We start from the raw sequence: 26,871 nt of genomic DNA on the forward strand, positions 1-26,871 counted from the left end.
TCAGTCAGAGACCACTGTGCCCTCCGTGCGAACCACCGACAGGTGCTGAGGACACTGCTCAGAGAGCTGATCGGGGTATAAATCGGAGAAGCACGAAGCTGCACAGGTTGAAAGTTTCAGAGTGAATTTGATAGCTACATGTATCCTGTTCAATAATGAAATGTGTGTGCTCCTGGTCTAAACACAGATCCTGGCTACATAGCTACATGTTTCAAATGAGTATATAATTTCCCTGTGTTACATCCAAACGAATTTTTTCAGGAAAGAACTTGAAAGTCTGAAGATTTCTATGCCTACTCTTGCTTCACATGGTGTGTGAGCCTAAAATAGTACTTTTATTGTAATCTGAATTTTTGAAGAGGTTATTGAACTGCCTTCTAATCCTTTGGCTTAATTAAACATTTTCATTTGCTCTGGCAGGAGATTAAGTCCCTGTAATTTTTCACTTCAACTCATTTATCACACTCCCACTATGTTGCATCTTGGCAAGAGGAAATGGGGCATAGTCACTGGTGGTCAGAGCTGGGAGTGGCAATGGGGATCCTTTCTTCCAGCTCTCATGGTTTTAGAAGAAAACCCTGATGCCTGGATGCACAGGGACTGGGAGGCATGCTGATGGTGTCCGCCCCATCCGTGACTTCAATATACATCGAGAGAAGGGTAGAGAGCTGAAGCGGGGCCATGGTTGGGAGTAGGAGCTGGTGAGAAGCAGGAATGTTCTGTCTGCTTGCTCACTGCCTACTTACAGAAGGCCAGGTTTAACTCTGGTGCCAGGAACTCCAACTGGGCCCACCACTCTCCCAGGTGCATCAGAACAGAGGTGGACCAGCAGCTGAGACTTGAATGAGGCATTTCCATATGGAAAGCATGCATCCCATCACGCCACAACATTGCCCCTTAAATCAGTGATCTGTATACTCTGCCATAGGGCCTTAATATCAAGTGAATTGACCAATTTTTGCATGCAAAGAAAGCAGTTCGGGGAAGAATCTTTCAACTCTATTTCTAATATTTAGCAGATTGCTGTGAAAAGAGATGGCTAAATAAATGAGGAGAAGGATGGGAGAGAGAAGAAGGAATAGGTCTGGTGTGGTTCATTTCTATCACAATTTCTTTGAATAATTTGCTTAGATCTTTAAGACTGCTTTTATCTTACTTCTCTTATGTATCCCTGCCTTCTTTTTTGTTTTTTTGGTGCACCAAGGAAGAAGGGTGTCTCCTGGTCCCTTCCCTGTCCCACCTCATGGGCACACAACAGGAAAGCCTAGCTTTGCTTAAACGACACGTGCTGAGCTCCTGGGTCGTTCAGTGTTGGGGGTCCTGCACTGTTTCCCACAAAGGACTCCCCAGAGGCCCCACCCTGCTGGGTGTCCCAGTGGGAAACCCAGAAGCTGACCAGCTATGCCAGTAGCATAGGAATGTCCAAATTCAGGGGAGATACACAAGGAGTCTTCAAAAAGTTTAGAAAAAACATGAATTATGGAAAAACTACACATTGGCTTAGAAAAATGTTTACACCAAAACCATTTTTTTTCTTTTAACTAGAGCTTTGAAGCACCCCACCACACCCATCCAAGATGCTCTGTTCAAGCGAGAACTCAGACACTAAACCTTACATCCGAAGGCCCCCCTGTGTGACTCCTCTATTGCTCAGTTGAGACAGAATACATCCCCTTCCTGTCTTTCATAATTAAGACGACCTTGCTTCTAGGCTTCCTTAATTACCTACCAGTTATTTGCAATATTTTATAATCTACTTAAACCTGGGAGAATAATGTGGTAGTTATGGAAGTAACCGGATTCGCATGAAGTGTGGCTTAACCTTAAAACCAAAATGGCAGCTGTGAAAACAAATGAAGTAATTAGAGGAAGAGCCCTTCTGGAAGCTTTTTCAGAAGATATTTTTAAATCTCTAGTAATTTGTACGAGTTTGTAATTAAGCACTGTTCTCAGAAATTACACTTAAAGGGGAACTGCGGGTGAAAAAAAAAAGTCTGCTACTAGAGCAGCCACTGGATTGCCTCAACAACTGGTTCCATTTTCCACAAAATTTGGGTTTGTTGCAAAGGAATGTGCAAATGGCAGCCAGGCCTTCAACCAGGCCCAAATGCAGACAGCATTAAACTCGTGAGCGAAAATAGGCAGAAGAGGAGAGCTGGACAATCTCATAGGACAGACATCTCCAGAATTCCGCCCTTCCCTTCCTGAGAAAACCACGAACTGGGTCAAATACCAACAGTTCAAGTTTTGCTTTGAGCTGATCTGCTTTCCAACCGAACTAAGTGTCCAGCTAAAACAGAATTAGCAGGTAATCAAGACCAGGGGTCTGGCCTGGCTGTGTGGACACTGTGACCGCTCAGCCTTGGCTCCCAAGCACAGCAGGTCTGCAGCACAGAGAAAGAACCGTTTGCTAAGGACCCTGGAAGACAGGCAGACCCGTTCAAGATGGCTGAGATTGGACCTGCTTAGCAAAGTCCTGGGTGGGCACTGCAGATTCGCTTGCTGGCCCCTCACGCCTTCCAAAGGGGAGCTAGGGTGAGCATGTGATTTGTAGCCAGAAAGCCATGGCTTTAGATTCTAGAGCTCATCTTGTGACTAATGCTTTCAAATGAATCACCGGGAGCCACGTTTCAGCCCAATTAGCTAATTGCGGTGAGCCTGGCATGCGCATCTCTTGCAACACTTGCATACTGGGCTTTATTTTATCCAGTTAAAAGTGGTTCTCTCACTTTAATTGTTCTCTCACTTCATATAGCCAAAATTGCCACTTGATTCTGTGAATACTTTTTGAACATTTTTTATTTGAATGTGTTTGTTTTCCTATTATTGCTTCTATGTCCAGCCAAAGAGTTCTGCTTTGCCTCTATAGCAAAAACTTGTCATAAATTGCAAACTTCAAGAGTGTTTTAATTAAGCCGTTGATGAGTCCTATCAGAGCATCCTTGTGTGAAATAGGACTGGGGGAGGCCATTGATTCTGAGGCTGTGCATAGCTTGCCCTCTAGTGTTTCTTTCCAAACTCTTCCAAACTTTAAACCACCTTTGCAATCTCAAAATATTGGCCTAAGAGGATTAAGAACTGTGTCATCAGCTTACCGGAACAGGACTAAATCCCTGACACAGATGACAATTAAACTAGAGAAAAGTGAAGCTTCTTCAAGCAGCCCAGGGCAACTTCACCGAGGAGAGATTTCAAGATTGGCGGTAAATATGCTATATTAAAAGCTTTGCTTGGTAAACGGTAATAGAAAGAGAAGAGTTAGCACAAAAGATACATAAAATGCGATAGCTATGTATTAGCACAGTTGCTATTTTAACGTCGGATTCAAAAGACATTCCAAATGGTGATTAAATAATGAAGGTTCTTTTTTAATATGTCAAATGTATATAAAGCAAATAAATATTCCTTCTGGGGGAGACTAGGATAATCCAGCATATTTTATAGCTTTAACTTTACTAAATCAAACATTTTCATTTACATTTTCTCAGTAAAGTTGTAAATATTTGTACTTGGGATATTATTTGTAGCTAATGTGAAACTTAAAGTCATTCTCTGAGAAGACAGAACTTAGCTGTGCAGTATCACATAGCATGGTGATTTTTACAAGATGTGTGAGAAGGTGTTACTAGCTTTGCTGTCTTAATAGCACACCATGTAACTAAAAACATACCCAAGGACTCAGGATTTTGGAATAAAAATTCCCATGTCATATTTGAGTTAGTCCTGGACTTGGAGGTGTCTGCTATAGACAAGGACATCAGATGAAGTTGGGGCTCCCTGGGCAGTGGTCCACATGGCTCACCCATCGTGTACTGCAGACTACAACCAAATCTCACTGTCAGGAAGAATGTAAGCTAAGCAGAGATGAAGGCTTGCTTGTTTTCTTAACTTGTGTTTCCAGCTTCCTTACATCTCAGGCACATTAGCATAAGTTGTCTCGAGTCAAACAAAAAACATGAAACACTTTGGACAGCACGTGTTTGCCGCAGACGCTGAAGGAAGCCAACCTAAGGGGAGACCTTTGTTGCAGATTTCTTCTCCCTCTGCAGTGATCACCAGGACATGAAGCTGCCCCTCCTGGTGTTCCTTGTGCATCTGCTGTGGTTGAATGATGGCCACTGTGCCCCTACGTGGAAGAGCAAGCCTGCTCCCTGGGGCAACCTGAAGAGTAAGTTTCCTTTCTGGCCGGGTCCTGCCTGTCTGCCTGCCCCAAGGGCCTTCAGAGTGAGCCTCAGTGGTTCCTGCCTTTCACAGCAAAATGTTCTCTGGGCACGTAAATTAAGCTGTGAGGACCCTGAACATCTGGCTAAAAATAGAAAATTCCAATCAAGTCTCTGCCAGCACTCACATATCCAGATGTTTGCTTTCATGTCGATAAAACTTGCCAACTTTTTGACAGCATGTTTTTTGGGATCCTCCAGATGTTTGGCATCATCTTAGCACGGCTTTAATGAACAGTGAAATACTTTGTACTTAGCATTTGAAAAATTTCAACTATTAAAATGATCTGTGTGACTATTCTTAAGCTAGTAAAAGAATCGGTTATCCTTACATTGAGTCTGGTTATGCTGTGGCCATTAACTTGTGACCTTTGCTCAATGATAAATGAGGGTACTTAAAGAAGTTTGTGGAAATTGCAGATAAGCTTACTTTGGTGCAAAAAGTTTTGAAATCCATGCAGAAGGCTTTTTTTTTTCATGATACATAATTGCTACAAACTTCTTGAGATTCCCCTCATGTTTTGGATACTAAGTTTCAGGACCAATTAGTAAAAATGCTGATTTGGAGCCCACAATGAAAATCAGAGGTAAAGATAAGCTTCTTAGGCAGCCCTACCAACTAGGGTGGAAAGAGAAACCTTCTGTAGGCTTACCGGCAGTATGTAGGACACATCTACTGGATTATGAAGGAATCCTATGCTCAAAGAGTTACTCTGTGAGCAAGGCAATATGATAAAACTTCATGAATTCAATGTCTCTGTGGAAGGTTAACTGAAGCTAAAGGGAGGGAAACTGTTTACAGTGTTTGAAGTCCCTGCTGGGCATTTCATGTAAATTGTTTGTGGAGAAACTTCACAATTTTCACTAATATAAACATACTTGAGTCTTACATGGAAGAGAATGGATAAATGAAAGAGGGCTAGGGGCAACTGACAGGAAGGAGGTTCCATGAGCTGTGACTTGCTTAGGCACGGCTGTGAGGGACAGAGGGTATTGTGCACTTGGCTCGTGGGTGCATGCGGCTGCCCACAGCCTTGGGCTATGCTCAGCTTGCAGAAAACATGGCTACAGAGGAACCGTTCTGACTCTATTTAAGGGACATGGGAGATGGATGAACTGGCTGTGATTTAATCTGATCAGATCTTTCAGAAGCACTATCATGCCTTTTAGGTGTATCTGAAGCTGGGGAGATAGTTGCAGACGGAGAGGTGAAGATGGCTTTGATTGGTATTAAGCAGATGAAAATCATGATGGAAAGAAGAGAGGAGGAACATACAAAGCTCATGGAAACCCTGAAGAAATGCAAAGAAGAAAAGCAGGTACAGTCATTGAACATCACACCTGTTGTTAAGCGTATTTGCACCATAAATACAAATGCCATGCTTTGAGTCTAATCACTGACTTATTTTCCTGGAGATTTCTGGAGGGGTAACCTCTGCTAGAGGAAAGTTTGAAGGGAAATTATATTTCTTTAAAGAATAGATTCTTTATAAAACAGGCTGTTGCAGCACCTCAGAGAGAGAAGTATGGAGAATCCATCTCTGCTTGCAAAGTGCTTCTTTCTCAAAAATGCTTTCTGTTGTTAGTCACCTCTGAATTAGAGTGAGTCAAAAGTGTTTAGGAAGGTTTTGGCTAGTTTAATGGTTTCATGAATTTTTTTTTACCTCTGACACTCTACTACTAAAAGATTGTTGGCACTTGCTCCTAAATATTTCCATTGATCTTTCATGGCATGACATACATTTAGCGTGAGCTTCATCGTTAGTCAGAACGCATGCAAGTCAACATTTAGCTAATCTTCCAGAAATCATACAATTTCCAGCCAACCTGCCAGACTGGATTTGATCATCGCAATGTTGTGTTGTTGTGCAACCAAGAGAGCGCATGCTGAAGAATCAGCAGCTTTGTCATTTGCTTTTTCACTGAGCTTCAATTATTCATGTCTTTTTAAAAGTAATTATTTATTTAAGAGACAGAGGAGAGAGACAGAACTCTTATTTGCTGGTTCAATCCCCGAGGCCTGCAACAGGCCTGTGTCAGACCAAAGCCAGGAGCTGGCAGTTCAGTCCAGGTCTCGCAGGTGGGTGGCAGGAACCCAGGTACCTGAGTCATCACTGCTGCCTCTCGGGTCTGCATTAGCAGGAAGCCGAAGTCCAGCTCGGGCTCCTGATACGGTACTGGACATCTGTTTTAACCAGCATCTTACTGGGTCAAATACCTGTCCTTTCTTCTTAGAATCTTTATGAGTCTCATATCCATCTAGTTATCTAGGCTCAAAATCAACTCAGTAAAAATCCATCAAACCTCCTGAGTCCTCTCAAACTGCAGTTCATGGAAATGAGCTCCAAGTGAACAGAGGCCAGAAGCCTTGCTCCAGGCTTCCAGAATGAGAGAGCACCCCTTGCCAGGGGGCCTTACAAACAACTTGCTCACACTTCAAGAAAATGCCAGTGTCTGTGAAACTATACATTAGCCAAATCTTCTTTTTTTAGATTTTTTTAAAAGGCAGATCAGAGTTATGAAGAGCAAGAGAGACAGATCTTTTTTTAATTTTATTTTTGATGACTTTTATGCAATTGATTAGGGTGAGAAGGATTGAGGGCTAGAGGAAAGTGGGTGAGACCATTGCTTCCACATTCTCTTTTTTCCTTCCTGTATCTGGGTGAAGGGCGAGTTAAGGGGAGAAGCCACACCCAGCCTCCTAAACATCCCAGGATCCGCAATGTGGGGCACGCTCTGAGGGTCCTACTCAAGTGGTCTTGATAATTCAACAGTTCTGAATTACTGCTGATCTCGCCACTCTGAGCAGGATGAAATATCTGCAGAATCCAAGGCTGACATAGTTAACCTTAGACTCTCTGTCCGGGTATTCACTGCCAACGCTTGGCTAGGGTAGTTGGTCAATTTGTTCTATCCCCCATCCTCTGTTGTGGTACCAGGTGTCCTCTGCAGGAACCAATGGACTGCCATGTCCTCCACGTGCACTTGGATATGCTGTCCACTGCTCTGTCTGAGCCACTGAGGAGGCCCAGCTCTGACACATGCACTCCACAGTCAGACCATGGAACCTGCACTTCTCTCCACGGTTGGAGTTCTGAGTCCAGCAGTTCAGTTGGGGGGATTACCAAAGAAACCTCATCTGAGGTGATCCCAGACCTGATTCTTGTATATATTTTTGCCAATACAGGGTCCAGCACAGTCTGTCATCCAAATCAGCCTATACACACACTGGTGGTTGCAATTGCTAGGTTAGTTCTGCCTCCAGCCCTGTTTTCTATGCAAACCAATGGGTGTTGCAGCTCATCCTGATCCTGCCCAAAACACTCTCGGCCTTCACATAAACCAGTGGAAACTGAAGCCTAGTTGAGCAACCCCAAATAACCCCACCAGGTTCCAATGCTTGCCTGTATGTACAGCAGACCGGTCTAATCTGTCCCACCTCCCATTCAGCTCTCATACATGTCAATGGACACTGAAGCCTAATTCAACCCAACCAGCCCCACTATCCATCCCTCACACGTGCCAGCAGGTGCCACGCTCTCTCTATCCATGCCTGCCCCAGTCCTGGTTCTCATGCTCACCAGTGGGAGTGACAATCCAAAAGGGAGGTGCTTATTGTTTCCTTAATGGGCTCATTTTTACTCCTGGATCTTGCACTCTTCAGGTGGTTCTGCAGTTTACTTGACAGAATTTACCCCCGCCACCCTTCTGCTCTTGTGCCAGCATCTGCCTGCTGATGCTGTGGAAAAGCCCAACCAGTCCACACCCACTCTGGCTTATGCATGCAGCAGTAGGTACAGTCAGCCCAGCCTGGCTCTCCTCCAAGCCAGCTCACATGCAGGCCAACAGGTGTTATAGCCCTGCCTGGCCTAGTCTGCCCCCAATCCCAGTTCTCATGCTCACCAGTGGGAGTTGTGGCCCAGCAGGGAAGCCTCACTGCAGCCCCCTTACTGGGTTTGCCCCCTTCGCTCCCCCAGGTCTCATGTGGGCTAGTTGGGTGCTGCAGCCCAGGCTGGCATGGCCCACCTCACCTCAGCATTTACCAGTGGGTGCTGTAACCTGGCCCTGCCTGGCTCACCCCCAGTTGCAGCTCATGCTAGTGGGGGCTACAGCCTAGCCCAGCCCTGCCAGCCCCAGACCTGGCCATAATGTGAACTGACTAGTATTGCGGCCCAACCTTGCATGAACCACACACCATTCTGGTTCTCAGATTTGCCAGCAGGTGACATGAACTGGCCCAGCCTGGCTCGCCCCAGATCTGAGCCAAATGTATACTGGTGGGTACCTTAACCTGGTCTGGGTTACTTCCTATGTGGTTCTTGCACTCACCTGCAGGGACTATGTCCCGACAGAGGAGTTCCCCAAGCTCCTCCATCAGAACCTCTCCCAGTGCCAGATCTCGCACTCATCAATGGGTCCATGGGCCAGCTCTACTTAGTCCACCTCCTATCCTAGCAGGAATGGTGGCCTTTTCTGACTGGCCTTCACCCATTCCAGTTCTTACTGTTGGGTGCTACAGCCTGGTCCACATGCAGACACAGCTCACGCATGGCTCAGCAGGGGCAGAGACCTAGCCCGGCCCATCCTACATCCACCCTGGCTTTCACAAGCACCAATTGGTGCTGGAGTCCAGCACAGTGTGGTACACCCTAGACCCAGTCCACACCCATGCTGAGGGAGACTGCAGTCATGTCCAGACCAGATTGCAGCCCCCGCTCCGGCCTTCATGCTCACCAGTAGGACCCACAACCCAGTTGGGGCATCCTTTTAGCTCCCCAACCAGACCTGTTCCTAGCCACAGATCTTGCACATGCCACAAGTTGCTCTGACTCAGCTTGGCATATCCCCTCCCCTGTCTTGGCCTTTGCCTTGGATGCTGCAGCCTGGCCTGACCCAGCCAGCCCCCAGTCCCAACTCTTGCTGGTGGGTGCTGGAACCTGGCCCACCTCAGTCTGCTCCCATCCCTCAGTAGGTGCGATAGCCTAGCCCAGCATGACCTGCATTCCAACCTGGATCCTGTACTTGCTGGTGGGCTAAGGTTTGCTCCACCTGGCCCATCCACCCCCTTCCAAAAGCAACCCACACACTTGCCAATGGATGGAGCTCTTAGAAACAGGTGCCACCGCTGCTGGTTGGTTTCCCTGCCCAGACAGCAAGCACAGCCATCACCACAAGAGGGCGTGCTCCCGAAACAAAAGCTGCTCCACAGCCTTTCTGTAATGGGAGAGCAAGTCAGTCCATGGAAGAATCCGATTAGAAATCCAACAACTGGACTTCCTCGCAGTGTCCAATTACATGCAACAATGAAAGGAAGCACTGATGAAAAAAATAAAGTGTGTCTACTTTAAAAGTCCACCATCCACATTCCCTTCAGACATATCGACAGGTAAATCAGTCCTGGCCCCTGATTGAGCTGCCATCTTAGGAATAGGTTCACTGACATGGAGGCTAATGCCTAGCAGAAAAGTCACTTGAGAGAATGACCGCGTGGGTAAGATTTGCACATTCTCCTTCAGTGACAAAGCAGTCCCCTTTCCTGAGGCACATGCAAGGCACCAGAGCAGACCTGGAAAGTGCAGGGATCCCCAAGGAGTTCAGAATAGAGTAGTCCCTGACCCCTGATCTGCAGCTTTGCTTTAGTGATGTTAGTCTATGGTTTCAACAGCAGTCAGAAGACACTCAATGGAAAATTCCAGAGAACAATTCGTAAGTTTTAGGTGACTTTCACTATAGTGTTGTTATAATTTCTCTACTGTTCTCTTACTGTGCCTATTTACAAATTAAGCTTTATCACTAGTCTGTATCTATAGGGAAACACACAGTACATATGGGATTTCATGCTATCTAAGGATTCAGGCAGTCACCGGGTGTCTTGGCACATAGGTCCTGCAGACAAGTACAGTTGACTATACACACGTTTGCTAAACAGAGGAATCTGCTAAGGGATGTATCACAAAATGGAAATAGGACTTTTGTTTCCACTTTTAAATTAGGAGGCTTTGAAACTTATGAATGAAGTTCAAGATCATCTGGAAGAAAAAGAAAGGCTGTGCCAGGCATCTTCGGCAGATTCCTGGGGTGAATGCACGCCCTGCCTGGAAAGTGACTGCATGAAATTTTATACAACCTGCCAACCCAGGTGGTCCTCTGTGAAAAACACGGTAAGAGAGAAATAGCTCGAGATTTCTGGGTGCCCAACGCACCTGCTTCAGCCTACTTCTCAGTTGGGTGTTACTAATTTGTAGGTTAGAGATGCCTGACCTGATACTGGCCCTTGCTGTTTAGATTGTAACACTAAGATCAGGCTCCAGGCCTGTGCATGTCCATTCATACTGCATTCATCTCTCATGTTAACATCACTGTAAACGTCTCTTAGGAATACCCTCCTTCTGGCTTCTGTCACATTCCTGTGAGATTGTAAGCTCTTTGAGAGCAGGGGTCATATCTACTTGCCTTTACTTGAGCACTGTAGTTATCTAATAAATGTATACTGAACTACGTTCAGAATCACAGAATCACAGTCTCTGGTTTCCATATAATTTATGTTTTTCCCTAGAACTCAAATATTTGAAGGCATTTCCTCCTGAATTTTTCCTTCACGTGCTTGCCTTCGTTTTCTCTAAGACTTGTTTATTTGTAAGGCAGAGTAACAAGAAGAAAACAGGAATACACATACACAGAGCAGGGTGAGTGGGAGCGGGGGAATCTCTCATCGTCTGGCTTAACTTCCAAATGACTGCAACAGCCAAAGAAAGCGAGAGTGGCGCCAGAAGCCTAAACTCCACCCAAATCTCCCAGGCGGGCAGCAGAGGCCAAGCACGCAGGCCATCTTCCACTGGTTTTCCAGGAGGATTAGCACGAAGCTGGATCGGAAATGCAACAGTGGAACTCAAGTCCGTGCCCCAGTGTGGGATGGAGTGGCCCCAGCATTTGGCCTCTCAAGTGTATCTCACACACATGTGTACACATACCTATACAACTGTCCACGTCTCTTTTACCCTACATGCCTGTCCTATAGGTCCAATCATGCTTTCTTTTTGTATGTTTTGGCAATCTTCTGGACACAGGGAATCATGTAGTGGGATGACCTGAGTGGAATGAGCTCTGCCCTCTAAAAGGTTCCACCTGACCTGAATTTTTCTCCCCCTCGAGGCATGGAGCCAAACACGAAATTGCGTGGGACTGCACTCTGTAGTAAAGCACACTCTAATTAGACTCTAGTTTGGCAGTGCCACACTCAATTACACAGGGATCAAGAATGAGCCAGGTTCATTTGCCTCCACTGTTAATGACATCTGCTGTATTTTTAGCTATGGTTACTCTCCAATACACCAGAATATGATAGGATTAGCATGAGCTGGAGGTCAGGAAATTTAGGGGCCATTCCCTTCTAGGCCAGTTGTGTGACCTTATAAAATTTTCTTGGGAGATTTAAAGTTCTGTTTTTATGGATGGAGTCAAGGAAGCAAAAACTGGCAAGGGACAGGCAGATCATCTACCCAGACCATATATCCTTAAGAAAGGCATGAGTCGGGCCTGGCGTTGTGGCCTAACGGCTAAAGTCCTCGCCTTGAATGCACCAGGATCCCATGTGGGCACTGGTTCTAATCCTGGCAGCTCCACTTCCCATCCAGCTCCCTGCTTGTGGCCTGGGAAAGCAGTCGAAGATGGCCCAAAACCTTGGGACCCTGCACTCACGTGGGAGACCCAGAGGAAGTTCCTGGCTCCTGGCTCTGGACTGGCTCAGCTCCAGCTGTTGCAGTCACTTGGGGAGTGAATCATCAGACAGAAGATCTTCCTCTCTGTCTCTCCTCCTCTCTCTATATCTGACTTTGCAATAAAAATAAATCTTTAAAAAAAAAAGGCATGAGTCTTCTAAAGACTGCTGTTGAATTACGTGGGCAGCACAGGGCTGATATGCAGCAGTCATGTTCAGGGGCTGACAACATGGCCCTGGTCCTGTAAGGGAAATCATGATCTTCCTAGACTGACACGTCACACAGATGAAGCACAGCATGGTGTGAAGGCTGCAAAATCTTCTGTAGGTGATACCCTGAATTCTACAGTTAGAACTTTATCCCTTTGACTACAGCCAAAGGTTGTCATCACTGTTAATAGGTCAGCAACCCTCAGGAGCCTACTAAGCTCTTTGAGCACATACAGCTCAGTATACATGTGTAATGACACAAAGATACTAACTTGGCAAAATACTAATAATGGTAATAATAATAATAAACCAAGATGAGCAGAAGTGAAAGGCAAAAGGCTTCTTTTCAGTGTTCAGGCAATTTCCTCCAAGTTAATCACCTTGGGGCAACACTGTGGCTCAACAGTTTGAACCTCCACCGTGTGGCACCAACATGCCATGTGGGTGCCAGTTCTTGACCCAGCTGCTTTACTTTTGATCCAGCTCTCTGCTTGTGGCCTGGGAAAGCAGCAGAGAATGACCAAAGCCTTGGCACCCTGCAGCTAGGTAGGAGAGACCCAGAGGCAGCTCCAGCATACTGGCTCCTGGCTTTGGATCAGCCCAGCTCGGGCCATTATGGCCATTAGGGAAGTGGACCAGCAGAGAGAGCTCTTTCTCTTTATCTCTGTTTTTCTCTATAGATCTGCCTTTCCAATAAAAGTAAATAAATCGGGCGGCAGGGAGAGTTAAGTACTTTTTTCGAGCTTGCCCAAAATTATTCTAGATTTATGATAACTATGCAAGTTCACTTTCAAAATTGCAGTAAGATGAGGACTAGTGTTGTGAAATGGTAGGTTAAGCCACCACCTGTGATAGCAGCATCGCGTATAAGCAGTGGTTTGAATTCCGGCACCCTCTTTGTTAACGCACCTGGGAAGTTAACAGAAGACAGTCCAAACGCTTGGGTTCTGCCTTACACATGGGATACCTGTTCTTCACTCCTGGTTGGGCTTGGCCCAGCCCTGGCCATTGTTGCTATTCGGGGAGTGAGCAGTGGATGAAAGATTCATTCTCATTCATTCATTCATTCATTCTCTCTCTCTCTCTCTTTCCCTCCCTCTTTCCCTCCTTTACTCCCCCTCTCTGCTCCCCCTGTATCTTTTGAGTAAGTCATTTTTAAATAAAATAAAATCTGCAGTAAGTAGCCCAGAAAAAGATTCATTTTGATTTCATTTCTATCCCTACTTTACCCACAGATTGAACAGTTTTTCAGGAAGATATATCAATTTCTGTTTCCTTTGCATGAAGATATTGAAAAAGACCCCTCTGCCAGTGAAAAGTACATTGAGGAAGATGAGCAGTTGAACCACATAGAGGACGTGTTCAGCCAGTTGACCATGGATGTGAAATCTCTCTTTAACAGGAGTTTTTCAGTCTTCAAACAGATGCAGCAAGGATTTGATGAGACTTTTCAATTATATTTCATGTCAGACACAGACTCCATTGAACCTTATTTTTTTCCAGCTTTATCCAAAGAGTCAAACCAAAAAGCAGATCTTGCGCGCACTTGGGACATTCCCAATTTTTTCCGGATGTTTTTTAATTTTGGTGTTTCTGTTTATGAAAGCATCAGTGATGCCATCACCAAGACCCTGAACACGGAAGAGCATTCACCGAAACAAGACAAAGGCAAGTGGGAGAAGATTGCTTTTACTGACATGGTTATCCTAGAGTCGAGTTTTGGTTAGCCTCAGAGATGATAGCCATTTCTGAGTCACTGTGCAGTGTTTCTTTGGTTAGATTTATTTATTTACTTATTTATTTATTATTACAAAGTCAGATTAACAGAGAGGAGAAAAAACAGAGAAAGATCTTCCATCTGCTGGTTCACTCCCCAGGAGTCGGGGCTGAGCCAAGCCAAAGCCAGGAGCCAGGAACCACTTCTGGGTTTTCCAGGTGGGTCCCAAGGCTTTGGGCCAACCTTGACTGCTTTCCCAGGCCACAAGCAGGGAGCCAGAAGGGAAGTGGCGCTGCTGGGATATGAACCAGCGCCCATATGGGATCCCAGTGGGTGCAAGGCGAGGACGTTAGCCACTACTGTAACAGGCCCAGTGTTTCTTGAAATACCAAGTTATGTATAATCCCAAGTTTCAAGGCATCTTAAAAGAAGCTTTGAAGTTTGCCAAACACCATCCTTTCCCATCATTGTTGAGAACTCTAGCGTAGCTTTCTTCTCTTTAATTTTTTCAACTGAAAAAGAAAATGCTAATAGGGTGACAACTGAAAAAAAACACAGTTCCCTCCTCTATTACAGCTGATGGGGATGTTCAGTGTTATTCTGCATAAACATTGTGTATTTTCTCTATTTATAATGAGTCTAGAGTCTTCAGGGCCTAGCCAGTGTTGAAACATCCTCTCACTTTAATCAGGAGTTAGTGCCTTCCATGACCTCCTAGGAAATACAACTGTAATTGCTTCAATCATAACATTTATGCATGAAACCACAGAACATGCCCACAGAAAACCCAAAACTACAGAAACTGTAACAGGATAGGAACCTGCTTTTTATCAACACTAATCTTGCCCCCTGTAATAGTCACTGTCCGAATAAGAATGCTGCTGTATGTTAGAAGGCAGCAGATACCTTCTTCAGGCTCCCTCACAGTGGCCGAGATGAAGCCTTTCATAAATGAGAGCCGCCCACGGGCCACATCTGGGAACTGTCTCCTGTGTTTAGCTATCAGGGACCAATAGGCCAAATGAGAAACTGCTCCCCTCTGAGATGAAAAATTACACAGGTGTCTTCCAGCTGACTGTTTTCCAATTATATCGGCTGTAACTGGAAACATCTCCATCGGATCATCAGAACTGCCACGGCCTTGTGTGGCTGGCCAGGGCAGAGGAGCTTACCTCACACATCACAGAAACCAAAGCCAGGAAACAGCATTATAGCCTTCCGGGCTCATGGTTTCATGATGAGAGGACAGCCATCATTCCCGGAGTTGTTGGGTTCTATAATTCTATTTCAGGGTCCTGCAGACTTTTCTTGTAAATCAGGTGTTTTGTCTGCTAGTCCATTCTGAGGTTTGGAATTCATCAAATATTCAGCAGCATCAGGGTGGGAGCCCAACTATATCAATGCTGGAGTGACATCAAGTCAGTTTCCTCTGACCTTTTAAATAGATGTAATTTGTCTTGAAATGTTAATTCACCTTGTGTTTCTTAGAGTAGAACTCTTCACATTGTGAAGCAACCTTTGTTTTGTTACTTTCAAATACGCACAGGACAACAATGACACACCATTATCTTACTTGCCTTGCCACTGCAACTCCCACTAAGAATGTGGGTTTCCACCATTTACTGGGGTTCCTTCTCATCCACACACCTGCAACCAACCCCTCTACTTTCAGCTGGTTCATTCACCCTGGTCCTTGTGTATCCAGATCACCCCTGCCTCTGTGATAACCTGGATTTTCAGGATCCCTGTAAATGCAACTTTTTTTCAAAAGCCCACATTATAGTATTCTGCTCCTCTTTTTCCAGTGCCCTTCCCTATCCAGACAACATGCAGCAAGCTCAACAGAGGAAATGTTCTCTTCCTAGATGAAGAAAAGTAGACCATGTACCAAGAGAAAAGCAGGGTTATAGAACATTTGCATATCCAGACAGGTGGTAGGTAAAGAATGAGCCTATTTCCCCTAATCTGCCTAATGAATTGAGCTTTGCCTTGACACAGGCAGAATGATGGTTGCCAAGATATTCATACCCTGAGACATACTTTACCTGGGAGTTTGTTGTGTTACGTGGCAAAGGAATATAATAAGGTTGCAGGTGGAATTAAAATTGATGGTTCACTGATGTTTAAAACAGGGAGAAAATTATCACAATCAAGGTGTGATCACTGCAGTCAATCACATTACAACAACATTAATGGAGCTGGCAGCCTAAGGACCTAGCTCCACCTGGCTGACTTGGCAGCCAGTCCCCTACAGAAAGGTCTCTAGAACCTGGGCACCATATGCATGCGGGACCTCCCCTAGAGCCTTCACAAGAAGCCCACCCTGCTGACATCTGGATGTTAGCTCAGGAAGACACTTCAGTCCATGGATGTGGAAAAAAATCCATTGTAACAGGGTGTGCCATCTCGAGCCACCCAATTTGTACTCATCTTGTATAGCAGTCATGTGAAACTAATACATGACACCTTGCTGATGACAACGACTGACATTTACTAAGCAAGTCCTGTATGAGTGGCAGCCTTCTTGGATGGACCCAGTTGATTAGAATCATTCCAAGAGCCAAAATTAGAAAAGTAGCTAAAACAGAATTACTATGAAAAAGAGAAGGGAAATAAATAACTTGAAAGATCTTGCTATTAGAGGTTATTTTTCATTTCATTGAGTGTGGTCCAATTTTCATCTCAATATGGGAAATTTTCTCTCCCTGCCTTGATCTTTTCAGACCTTAGTTCCTGAATTTATCAAGAGAAGACACAACAGCTCTTGCAGTGACCTTCTCATAAACCCCTGATCAGAACAGATGAGATTGTGATCTGTTGTAGCTTGACCATGCACAGGGTCCCAGAAGATCAGCTCTAATTCTGCCTTAGGGAATGTGAGTCTGCCCTAATTTTCTCACGGGGAGACTGAGACATAAAGGGGAAAATGGATGATTTATCTCAGTGAGGGCACTGGAAGTTGCTGCCTAGAAAGACGCTGTCACAGTCTGACTAGGGTCATGGATGCTGCCGTGGGTGCAAAATGGAGTATTGTTTAGGGACCTGGAATTTGCCAGCCCTAATCCCTAGATGCTGGGAACGAAGCCATGATGATGCCACAGCCTTGACTTCTAGCAGCTCAGTCCACAGAAAGGCAGACAGACAAGTAGACATTGGTACTTTGTTGGGGGAAGTGACAGAATATTTAGAGAATGATATCAAGATGTCAAGGCCAAGGCCCTCTCCTCGGGTGTTGCTTGTCTAAGGCAGAAGCAAAGCAAGCAAGCATAATCGCGTACAGAACAGATGTGGTCTCCACAGGGTCTCCTCACAGCAGGCTTTGGGGAGTGGAGAGGGCCCAGGAAGGCAAGCTGAGAGGAAGTGACTTTCTGGTCACCAAGGAGATGGTGGCCTTACACAGTGGACAATCCAGCAAAGCCGCACAGGCTTTTCAACAATGAACTTCACAATTTGTCTCAAAATCAAAATGTCTCATTTTATAACACTGAAGATGAATCAGCAGATAACATCATCAGCTTACATGTTGATAATGACGTTTTCCTTATGTCAGACGGTCTATTAGGAACTGCCAATTTTCTATTTGATAGACTTTTTTTTTTATCAATATTTACATGGATTGTTAACTGTCCTGGAATAGTTTCTCAAAATTTGATCTGCTTTTAAGTAGTTTCCTAAATCTTTGGCACACTGTTCAAAACATTATAAATCTATCCTTGTGCATGTGTGTGTACACATATATAAAGCACACAAAAATAGTGCAACGAGTATCCACCATCTATTTTAAGAAAAAGACTTTTCAGGGCCGGTGCAGTGGCCTAGCAGCTAAAGTCCTCTCCTTGAATGCGCTGGGATCCCATATGGACACGGGTTCTAATCCCAGCAGCTCCGCTTCCCATCCAGCTCCCTGCTTGTGGCCTGGGAAAGCAGTCGAGGACGGCACATGGCCCAAAACCTTGGGACCCTGCACCCACGTGGGAGACCCAGAGGAAGTTCCTGGCTTCTGGCTTTGGATCGGCGCAACACTAGCCATTGCAGTGACTTGGGGAGTGAATCATCGGATGGAAGACCTTCCTCTCTGTCTCTCCTCCTCTCTGTATATCTGACTTTGCTATAAAAATAAATAAATCTTTAAAAAAAAGTATTTTTAAAAAGAAAAAGACTTTTCAATATCTTTGGAATGCCAATATACTTACCAGTTACAGCTTTACAATTTCTAAATAACTATTAAGGGCTTTCTTTATAAGATATCCAAAGGGGGGAAAAACAGGCTCATATCATCTGTTCGCTTAATCTTACTTTCACCAAGAATATGATTTAAAAAAACACACAAACTTTAAAATAATCCAAATATTATTTTTGAACAAAATAGATCAAAACTTCATTCTCTCACTCCATCTAATAAGTTTCTCTTCCAAAAGATAGTTCCTGTCAATAATTCCTTCTAGAAAATAGAAATGCTTGGAGTAATGCAGTATGTACTTATACACTAACAATTGCTCTCTAGAAATGAGATTTCTCAAGGGTATAGGCAATAATTAATCATGTCAAGGGGGCCGCTGTGGCATAGTGAGTAGATCTGTGGCTCTGGCATCCACATGGGTGCTGGTTGAGTCCTGGATGCTTTACTTCTGATCAAGTTCCCTGTTAATATGCCTGAAAAAGCAGGAGCTGAGTCAAGTATTTGGGGCCCCTGCCACGCATGTCATCAGAGACCTTAAAGAGGCTCTTGGCTCCTGGCTTCAGATCAACTCAGCCCTGAATTTGAGTCCATTTGGGGAGCTAACCAATTCATTGAAGATCAATTATTCTGTCTCAACCTTTCTCTTTCTGTAACTCTGCCTTTCAAATAAATGAATATTTTAAAAATACAGAATTAGGGCAAAAAAAATCAAACTGTCCTAGAAAATATTTGTGCCAACACCAGCCCCAAGTCTGAGTGTGGAAAAACATTTTGAAATCCCTGTAAGAGAAAGCAATGTCATACTCCCCTGCTCTTTCAAGCAAGCTCTAAGCACATGCATGTGCAAATTCCTGCAGACGCCGGCCTTGGAAACCTGACTTCGAAGATACCGTCTGAGCAGGACAGAGGGCTGTGTGGGGAACTGAGCCAGAACTTGTCGGGATGTTTCAAATTTCAGGCAAGATGCCAGAAATGCCAAGACTACTTATCTGAGGGTAAGTCATTTTTTTTTCTGAAATTTCAATTAGATTCTGGTTAAAGATCAAAAATTTCACTTCCATAAGCATTGTGGAATCATTTTCTTTCCTTCTAATACTTCTCTCCCTGCTCATTTCCACCTGGGGATACTCAATGTGATTTTATAAATTTTTCTTACTCCAAAGTACATCAGCTCATCTTTCCATTTTCTTTAATTACTTAATTGCTCCTGTGACATTTTTATGGCTAAGGACCAAATCTTTTATAAGGAAAGATCAAAACGAGTATATGCACGTGTGCATGCACACACCCACACCCACACCCACCCACACACACACAACAACAATGAACAAAACAGGGCAACTCTTTCCATCTTCCTGCACAGCCAATGAAAACCCGTTAATGAAGGACTTGTCACCAAGCAAGCAAAGCTTTAGTCACATGATACTTTAAAAGCATGGCATTGGCTCTTTGCTGGTAGATAAATTAACCAGTTAATGACTTTTTCCCAAACCCTAGGAAGCGTCCCTGCCCCCTTCCCCGCCCCATCCCAGGTTCTAGCTGAGAGTGGAGGTAATCTTCCTTTTTCTTGTCCTACCCTTTATTCCTTGTCCTTTCTCCAACTAAAATCACCCCTCCCACGCGCTGGGACAGGGGAGCAGGCATTCAGCCTGGTGGTTACACTGCCAGCTAAGTGCAGATCCCATACCTGAATGTCTGGGTTTGAATCCAGTGCTCCTTACTCCAGCTCCTGCCGATACACACCTTAGAAGCAGGTGATAGCTCAAGTTCTCGGGTCACTGCCACCCATGTGGAAGACCTAGATTGAGTTCCTGGCTGCTGGCACTATTATGGGCATTTGGGGGAATAAATTAATGCATAGGATCTTTCTCAAGTAATATTTCAAAATGTATTTTTTTTAATGGAAGAGATTTTGATTCTTATGCTTCTGTATTTTCTCTCACCAAAACTCCAAGAGAGAAATTTTCAAAGTGTGGCTAATGGTTTGGAGCAACAGGTTGGACAACACAGTTCATGCCTCAGTAAACGAACCAAGCACACCAGCCTGTGACTTTGGTCGAATCGTTTACACTGTCTAGGCCTCAACTCAGTAAGCTGTAAATAGAGGACCCAAGATGATCCCTGAGAACAAAACCTTTCTACGAAGCAGTTACCCCAGATCAACAGGCATGCACTAGGAACTCTCACAGGAGAAGGGGAAGAGAGGAGGGGGGCTGGGATGGTAGCCCACGTCCCCTCACTCCAGGTCTTGGGGACCTTTTCTCTGATCATGTTACTTTCTTCTCTGCTAGACTGTCCTGATGTACCTGAACTACACACAGAGCTGGAAGAGGCCCTCCGGCTGGTCAGTGTGTCCAGGGAGCAGTATACCCGGATCCTGCAGATGACCCAGTACCACATGCAGGACACCACGTATCTCATGCAGAGGATGAGAGAACAGTTCGGCTGGGTGTCTCAGCTGGCCAACCAGATGCCGGCAACTGAGAGCACCTTTAAACCAACCGAGGTAAGGCCGGATAGAAGGCCACATGTGCATATTTCCTCTTCCGATTAATTTACTTAAATACATCTAAACATGAAAAACAGCTAGAGAGGAATATTTATATTTCCATTCTGATTGCACTCAAGCTAAGTTGACTTCATGAAGGTCAGGATATTTAGAAAATGAGCAACGCTACAAAGAAAATCACCTGCAAACACAAAGTATTTCCTACTCTAGAGTAGCTAATTCTGCTTATGGTTATAGAGCTAAAACTGATTGAGGTGACCCTGTAGATATCCGGCAAACGTAGTTTTTTAAAGCCATCTGAGTGGAACATTCGACTCCTGGGGTTGGAGTTAGAGCGCTGCAGGTTAAGCCCCCGTTTCTGACGCTGGCGCCCGCTAAGATCACTTCTGGCCCCTGGCTTTGGCCTGGCCCAGCCCCAGCCCCAGCCATTGTGGCCATTTGTGGAGTGAAACAGAGGATGGAAGACTGCTTCTCCCTTCTCCCCTCCACTTTCCCTCTGCCTTTCAAGTAAATAAAGTAAATCTTAAAGAAAATTTGACTCCAAAGCTTACTCTTAGCTTTTCCACCTGGGCATGGGCAAACAGTAACTTATGTAGATTCCTTATACTAGAGACATCAAAAATGAAATTAAAAGTATAAATTAATTTTGTTGCAAGGGAAGATTAGGAGCAAAATTTTTTTACAATATGTAAATATCTATTATTTTAAAACTATGCATGGATTTCAAACATTTTGCATGTGTTTGGGCATCACACTTTGCACCAGGAACTTCAGAAATGCTCCAGCTGCCGGTGCCAGTGTGGCACCCCTGAAGGACTCGAGGGTGACCCTGAGGAAGATGGAGTAGACACTCAAAATCTTGGAACACACCCTTTCAACCTCACACAGTATGTTTAATCCTGGACCACAAAAACACACTGAGGCTGGGCCCAGCATGGTAGCCTAGTAGCTAAAGTCCTTGCCTTGCATGCACCGGGATTCCATATAGGTGCTGGTTCTAATCCCAATGGCCCTGCCTCCCATCCAGCTCCTTGCTCGTGGTCTGGGAAAGCAGTCGAGGATGGTCCAAAGCCTTGGGACCCTCACTCACGTGGGAGACCTGGAAGAGTCTCCTGGCTCCTGGCTTTGGATCAGTTCAATTGCAGGCCGTTGTAACCACTTGGAGAGTAGATCAGCAGATGGAAGATCTTCCTCTCTCTTTTTCTCTCTGTATATCTGCTTTTCCAATAAAAGTAAATAAATCTTAAAAAAAAAATTTCCAGTGAAAGCAATTGAAGATGCAACATCTGGGGCAGCGTGTGGTATCGGTGCCCTTGCCGCAGCCCTGGAATGCCCTCTGCTTGCTGCTGCTGGCGCTGCTGTCCCCTGCAGCCTCTCCTGAGGACTGCCCTCTGGCCACTTCGGCTCTCCACGGGAACAGGCTGAGGCTGGAAGTCTCCGGAACCACAGCTTTGCTGAGCAACCCCTCAAAGTTCCAGCCTAGAGCATCCTGAGGAACTGCTTGTGCAGCAATCTCAGGCCGCCTCCCAGGAGCCTAACCTACACCTCTCCATGACCAGCATTTTGCCTTTTCTGATCTTAAAGGTACAACCTACATATAATATGGTTTGGGAAATCATGTTAGATGGTCACAACAAACACATGAAAAATGTAACAGAAAAGATAGAATGAGAAAATATTAGTGCTCATTGCAATTAATAAGTCATGCATTCCATAGAACTTTTTTCACTTTGTGTGTATATATAGATATGTGTTTAAAAATTCTTATTTGCAGGCCTCGTGCAATAGCATGGTGGTTAAAGTCCTTGCCTTGCACGTGCCAGGATCCCATATGGTCACTGGTTCTAATCCCGGCAGCTCCACTTCCCATCCAGCTCCCTGCTTGTGGCCTGGGAAAGCAGTTGAGGATGGCCCAAAGCCTTGGGACCCTGCACCCGCGTGGGAGACCTGGAGGAGGTTCGAGGTTCCCGGCTTCGGATCAGTACAGCACCGGCCATTGCAGTCACTTGGGGAATGAATCATTGGACGGAAGATCTTCCTCTCTGTCTTTCCTCCTCTCTGTATATCTGACTTTGTAATAAAAATACATCAATCTTTTAAAAAAAATCTTATTTGCTTGAGAGGCAGAGAGACAAAGCTCCCAGCTGCTGATTCACTCTGCAATCACTCTGGGCTGAATCCAGGAGCTGAGAAATCAATTCAGGTATCCCACACATGTGGCAAGAGACCAGTTACTTAATCCTTCATTGCTGCCTCCCAGAGTCCAGGTGAGTATAAAGCAAGACTCGGGAGCCAGGGCTTAGACCCAAACCTAGACACTCTGATACAAAATGCAGATGCCTTACGTGTTATGACAAACCACCTCACTGAGCATACATGCGTTTTTGAGTCATGATGTGAAATGTACTAGGATTTAAGAAGTTCATGGAAAACGTTCAATCTTCTTTTTTAGATTTTTACTTGAGAGGTAGAGAGAAAGAATTCCTGCGCACCAGCTCACTTCTCAAGCAATCACAATGGTCGGGCTGGGAGTGCGGTCCAGGTCTCCCAAGGGAGTGGCAGCCACGTCATGACCACCGCCTCCCAGGACTGCATCCCTAGGAAGCTGGGTCAGGAAGCAGAGAGGAAGGGGGCCCAGACCCTTTGATGTGGGACAGGGGCTTTTTAAATGCTAAGCTAAATACTCGCCCCTGTGAAATACCTTTTAACACCACCTTTCTGGAAAGTTTTTTGAAGTTCCTAATTGTTCACTAGTATAGCCACCATCAAAGGGTTTTGAAAGCCACTGCTCCATTGCCTGCTGACTTTGTGGTTCTATGACTAGCCGATTATATTCTAGGAGGATAAGATAATCCAATATATTTGGTCATTCTCAGATAGATGGACTTTTTGTTTAATAAGAAAAAAATATTTTTAATTCATCAGTGTTTTCAAGTTTTAGAAAGCTGCAATCAGGGTCAGTGCAGTGGTTTAGCAAGCTAAACCTCTGCCCATGGGGTCGGCATCTCTTATGGGCACTGGTTCAAATCCCAGCTGCCCCACTTCCCAGCCAGCTCCCTGCTAATGGCCTGCGAAAGCAGAAGATGGCCCAAGGCTTTGGGTCCCTGCACCCACAAAGGAGAACGAGAAGAAGCCCATGGCTCCCAGCTTTGGTCTGCCCCACCCAGCTCTGGCTGTTTCAGCCATTTGGCGAGAGAATCAGTGAACGGAGGATCTGTCTCTCCCTCTCTCTCTGTAACTCTGACTTCCAAAAAAAAAAAAAAAAAAAATCATAGGAAAAAAAAAAAGCTGCAATCATAAGAATCATGACCATTAATGGGCATTTACTGTGTGTGCTGGGCCATATTCTAGGCATTTTTTCCATATACCAGATCACTGGAGGCTCCAAATAAACCTAGATATAAGTAGTATTATTTTCACAAATCAGGCATAAAAGAGGGTGAAGAATTTGTGTGAGCTCACACAACTAGTAACTAGTAGACTGGAATTCAAATTCAGGCAGCACTTCTTCAGAATGAAAAGATTTAACCAGCTGCCTAAACTACCTGGGAAACCTGCTGCTCAAGTCAGCTCTGGTTTCTTCATGCAAAGAAAAGTGAAAACTCATAAAACAGCAGGGAAGGCTTACGTAGGAACGAGACAAATTCCAGCAGACAAAGTTACAGTCTAAGATTATGTTTACAATTACTTATTACATTCCTAAAAGGAGAGTTCTTTTCTAAGGTAGAATTACAAAAACACCTTTTTAATTTGGCCTCCTAATGTTTTTGTTGTTGTTGTTGTTGTTCTTGATATGGAAATTTGTTTGAAAATATTTCCAAAATAGTTCATTTGAGGTTCTATCAAGTGGCACATCAGTTCAACTGCATGCAAATGATTAAAATCAAAGTACATATATGTGAGAATTCTGAGAGTAACCAACTAGTGTATTTCACAACTGGTCCTTGCTGAAAAGCACCCATACAACCATAAACTGTAGGTTTTCTAGGAAAACTGAGCACCAAATTTGGTATGACACCTCAAGCCTGGCATGGACTACAGGGCTCCGCAAACTTCCTCCTTCCCGCTTGCAGTGCCCGAGTCTTCTGCTGGTAAAACGGTGCACTGTGGCCAACGGAACATGAGCACAACTGATAAGGATCATTGCATTTCTAAGCTGACACAGGGACAAGCCTGTGTGCTTATCTATTCTTCTCTGCTGAGAACACAAGAACATTGCGCTCCTCTGCTAGCCATGAGCTGACGCACGTCGGTCCCCCAAGGTCCTCGAGTGTCTACTGCTATCTCCATACCAGCCATGGGTACGTGATGCTAATGAGAGATAGGTTTTTGTCATTTGAAACCTGTAACGCTGAGGTTGGTGTCTTCTGTCAGCAAAACTTAACCTCTTCTGGCATGTGACATTTGGCCAAGTAGTTCAGACAACGATCAGCATGCCTGCATCTTGTATCAGAGTGTCTGGGTCGGACGCTCAGCTCTGGCTCCTGATTTTTCCCGCAGGCTGATACAGACCCTGGAGGGCACCAGGTGATAGCTCAGCAGTTGAACCCCTATGACCCACATGGGAGACATGAACTGAGTTCCCAGCTCCTGGCTTCAGCTCAGCACAGCCCAGCCCAGCTCAGACCTGGCTGGTGGGCCATCTGACATCAACCCAGTATTCTGGATTCTGTCTCTCTCTCAAGTAAATACATTTTTTAAATGAATGTCAAAGGCATACTGGTATTTACTAATCCTTTGCTGTATAATTCTTTCCTAGGAAGTTCCAAGTGTTCGTGAAAGAAATTCAGCCAAACAAGATGAAATGAAGGTAGACTTAAGCTTTCTGCCTGCCCCAAATTTCACGCTAATGATGCTTCTTGAAGAAAGTTCTGAGAGCTCTAGCTTTGTTGACTACATGGCAGCGAAACTTCGACAGCATTTTGAAGAACATTTTAGAACTTGAGAAGCACTGTCTCGTAAGAATGCTTTACTGATAGGAAGAGAGAATTCATAAAAGAAAAAAACAAAACTAGCTTTAGAAAAATCTGGAAAATATATTCAACCTCATTAGTAATCAGATGTGAAAAATGATAGCATTCTGTGATAAAATGGGAATTCCTTTAAGTTATTCATGAGAACATGAATGGATTTTGCCTTTTGGGAAGCTACCTGACTATGCATGTCAAAATCTATAAAATTATTTTTTTATAGTAATAACTTAACTTCTGGAATTAATCCTCAGGAATAAATCTGACTAAAGGTTATGCCTCCAAGAGATCCATATATAAAGGTCTATAATATATTTGTGAAATTATTTAAGATAGTAAAATAGAAAAAAGTTCAAAACCTGAGTGGTTAAAGATATTATGAATAATTGAAAAGGCAATATTAATTTTTATATTGTAAAAAGGAACTTGAAGATCAGGGTTCAAGATTAAACAAACCCCTCAAGTCAGTAGCTGGTGGAGCCAGAATTTGAACTTTCTTCTTTGACTCCTAATCACTTCACTGTATTGCTTTCTGTTAGAACATTCAGTCAAAGAAAAAAGCAAGACACAAAACTTTGGTAAGAGAACCAATCCTAAATAATAACTACATTTGTAGCTCAAAGTTATCATTCATAAGGGACCCCACTACTAGGTCGCCATCAGTGGGGTAATTACTTGCTGTCTCTTCGTCTGAGCTTTGGAGACCTCGTTTTCTCCATCTGTTTCAGTTGAAAAACCAGTACTTTCTTAGACTAGTTTCAGACACAGGACCCAACGCCATGGAGGCGTAAAGGAGGAAAGAACTGGGCCTGGCTGGGCCTTGTGCGACTCCCTCTACACCAGACACAGAGTGCCCTGTGGCTGTGCCTGGGGAGCTCTGAGGCACCAGCCGACCTCAGCTCCACTCATCACATCTCCAGGGATGACCCTGCCCTCTCCGACCCCTAGAGGTGACTGCGCCCTCTTGCACATGATCTTGACACAGCACTTGCTTTTTGCATTTTGACATGTGGTTCTTTCTTTAGATTTACCTTTTTAAAAAGTATTCTTTATCTGAAAGGAACAGTGAAACACAGAGAGAGATCTTCCATTTCCTGGTATACCCTGCAAACAGTCACATCTGTCAGGCCTGGGCCAAGCTGAAGCCAGTGGCCTAGAACATTCAGGTCTCACACATGGGTGGCAGGAGTTCAAAGACTTGAGTCATCTTCTGCTTTACCGGGCACATCAGAACAAGGCTGGACTGAAAGTAGAGCAGCAGAGAAACTGATACAGAACACCAGTGTTCCAGGCAGAGCTTAACCCACTGCACCATGATGCTGGCCTTTGTAGTTCTTTGGTTAACGAC

General features: G+C 44.6%; 1 protein-coding gene across 1 annotated transcript; it reads left to right on the forward strand.

Annotated features, from left to right (window-relative positions):
• Positions 1–4,062: 4,062 nt before the first annotated feature.
• Positions 4,063–25,498, forward strand: CLUL1 (clusterin like 1). The gene is made up of 7 exons (XM_004579612.2): positions 4,063–4,168; positions 5,391–5,539; positions 10,214–10,381; positions 13,383–13,815; positions 18,902–19,039; positions 20,336–20,550; positions 25,313–25,498. Exons 1-7 carry the CDS (start codon positions 4,063–4,065, stop codon positions 25,496–25,498), a joined length of 1,395 nt encoding a protein of 464 aa, XP_004579669.2.
• Positions 25,499–26,871: the final 1,373 nt, after the last annotated feature.

The sequence above is a fragment of the Ochotona princeps genome, chromosome 18, assembly GCF_030435755.1.
Source record: "Ochotona princeps isolate mOchPri1 chromosome 18, mOchPri1.hap1, whole genome shotgun sequence".
Lineage (NCBI taxonomy): Eukaryota > Metazoa > Chordata > Mammalia > Lagomorpha > Ochotonidae > Ochotona > Ochotona princeps.

Bases quoted from the DNA above. Each gene is read 5' to 3' on its own strand.
- CLUL1 (XM_004579612.2), top strand. From the start codon at position 4,063: ATGAAGCTGCCCCTCCTGGTGTTCCTTGTGCATCTGCTGTGGTTGAAT. The intron at 10,382-13,382 runs GTAAGAGAGAAA...CTTTACCCACAG, and splicing joins GGTCCTCTGTGAAAAACACG to ATTGAACAGTTTTTCAGGAA. The intron at 20,551-25,312 runs GTAAGGCCGGAT...ATTCTTTCCTAG, and splicing joins GCACCTTTAAACCAACCGAG to GAAGTTCCAAGTGTTCGTGA.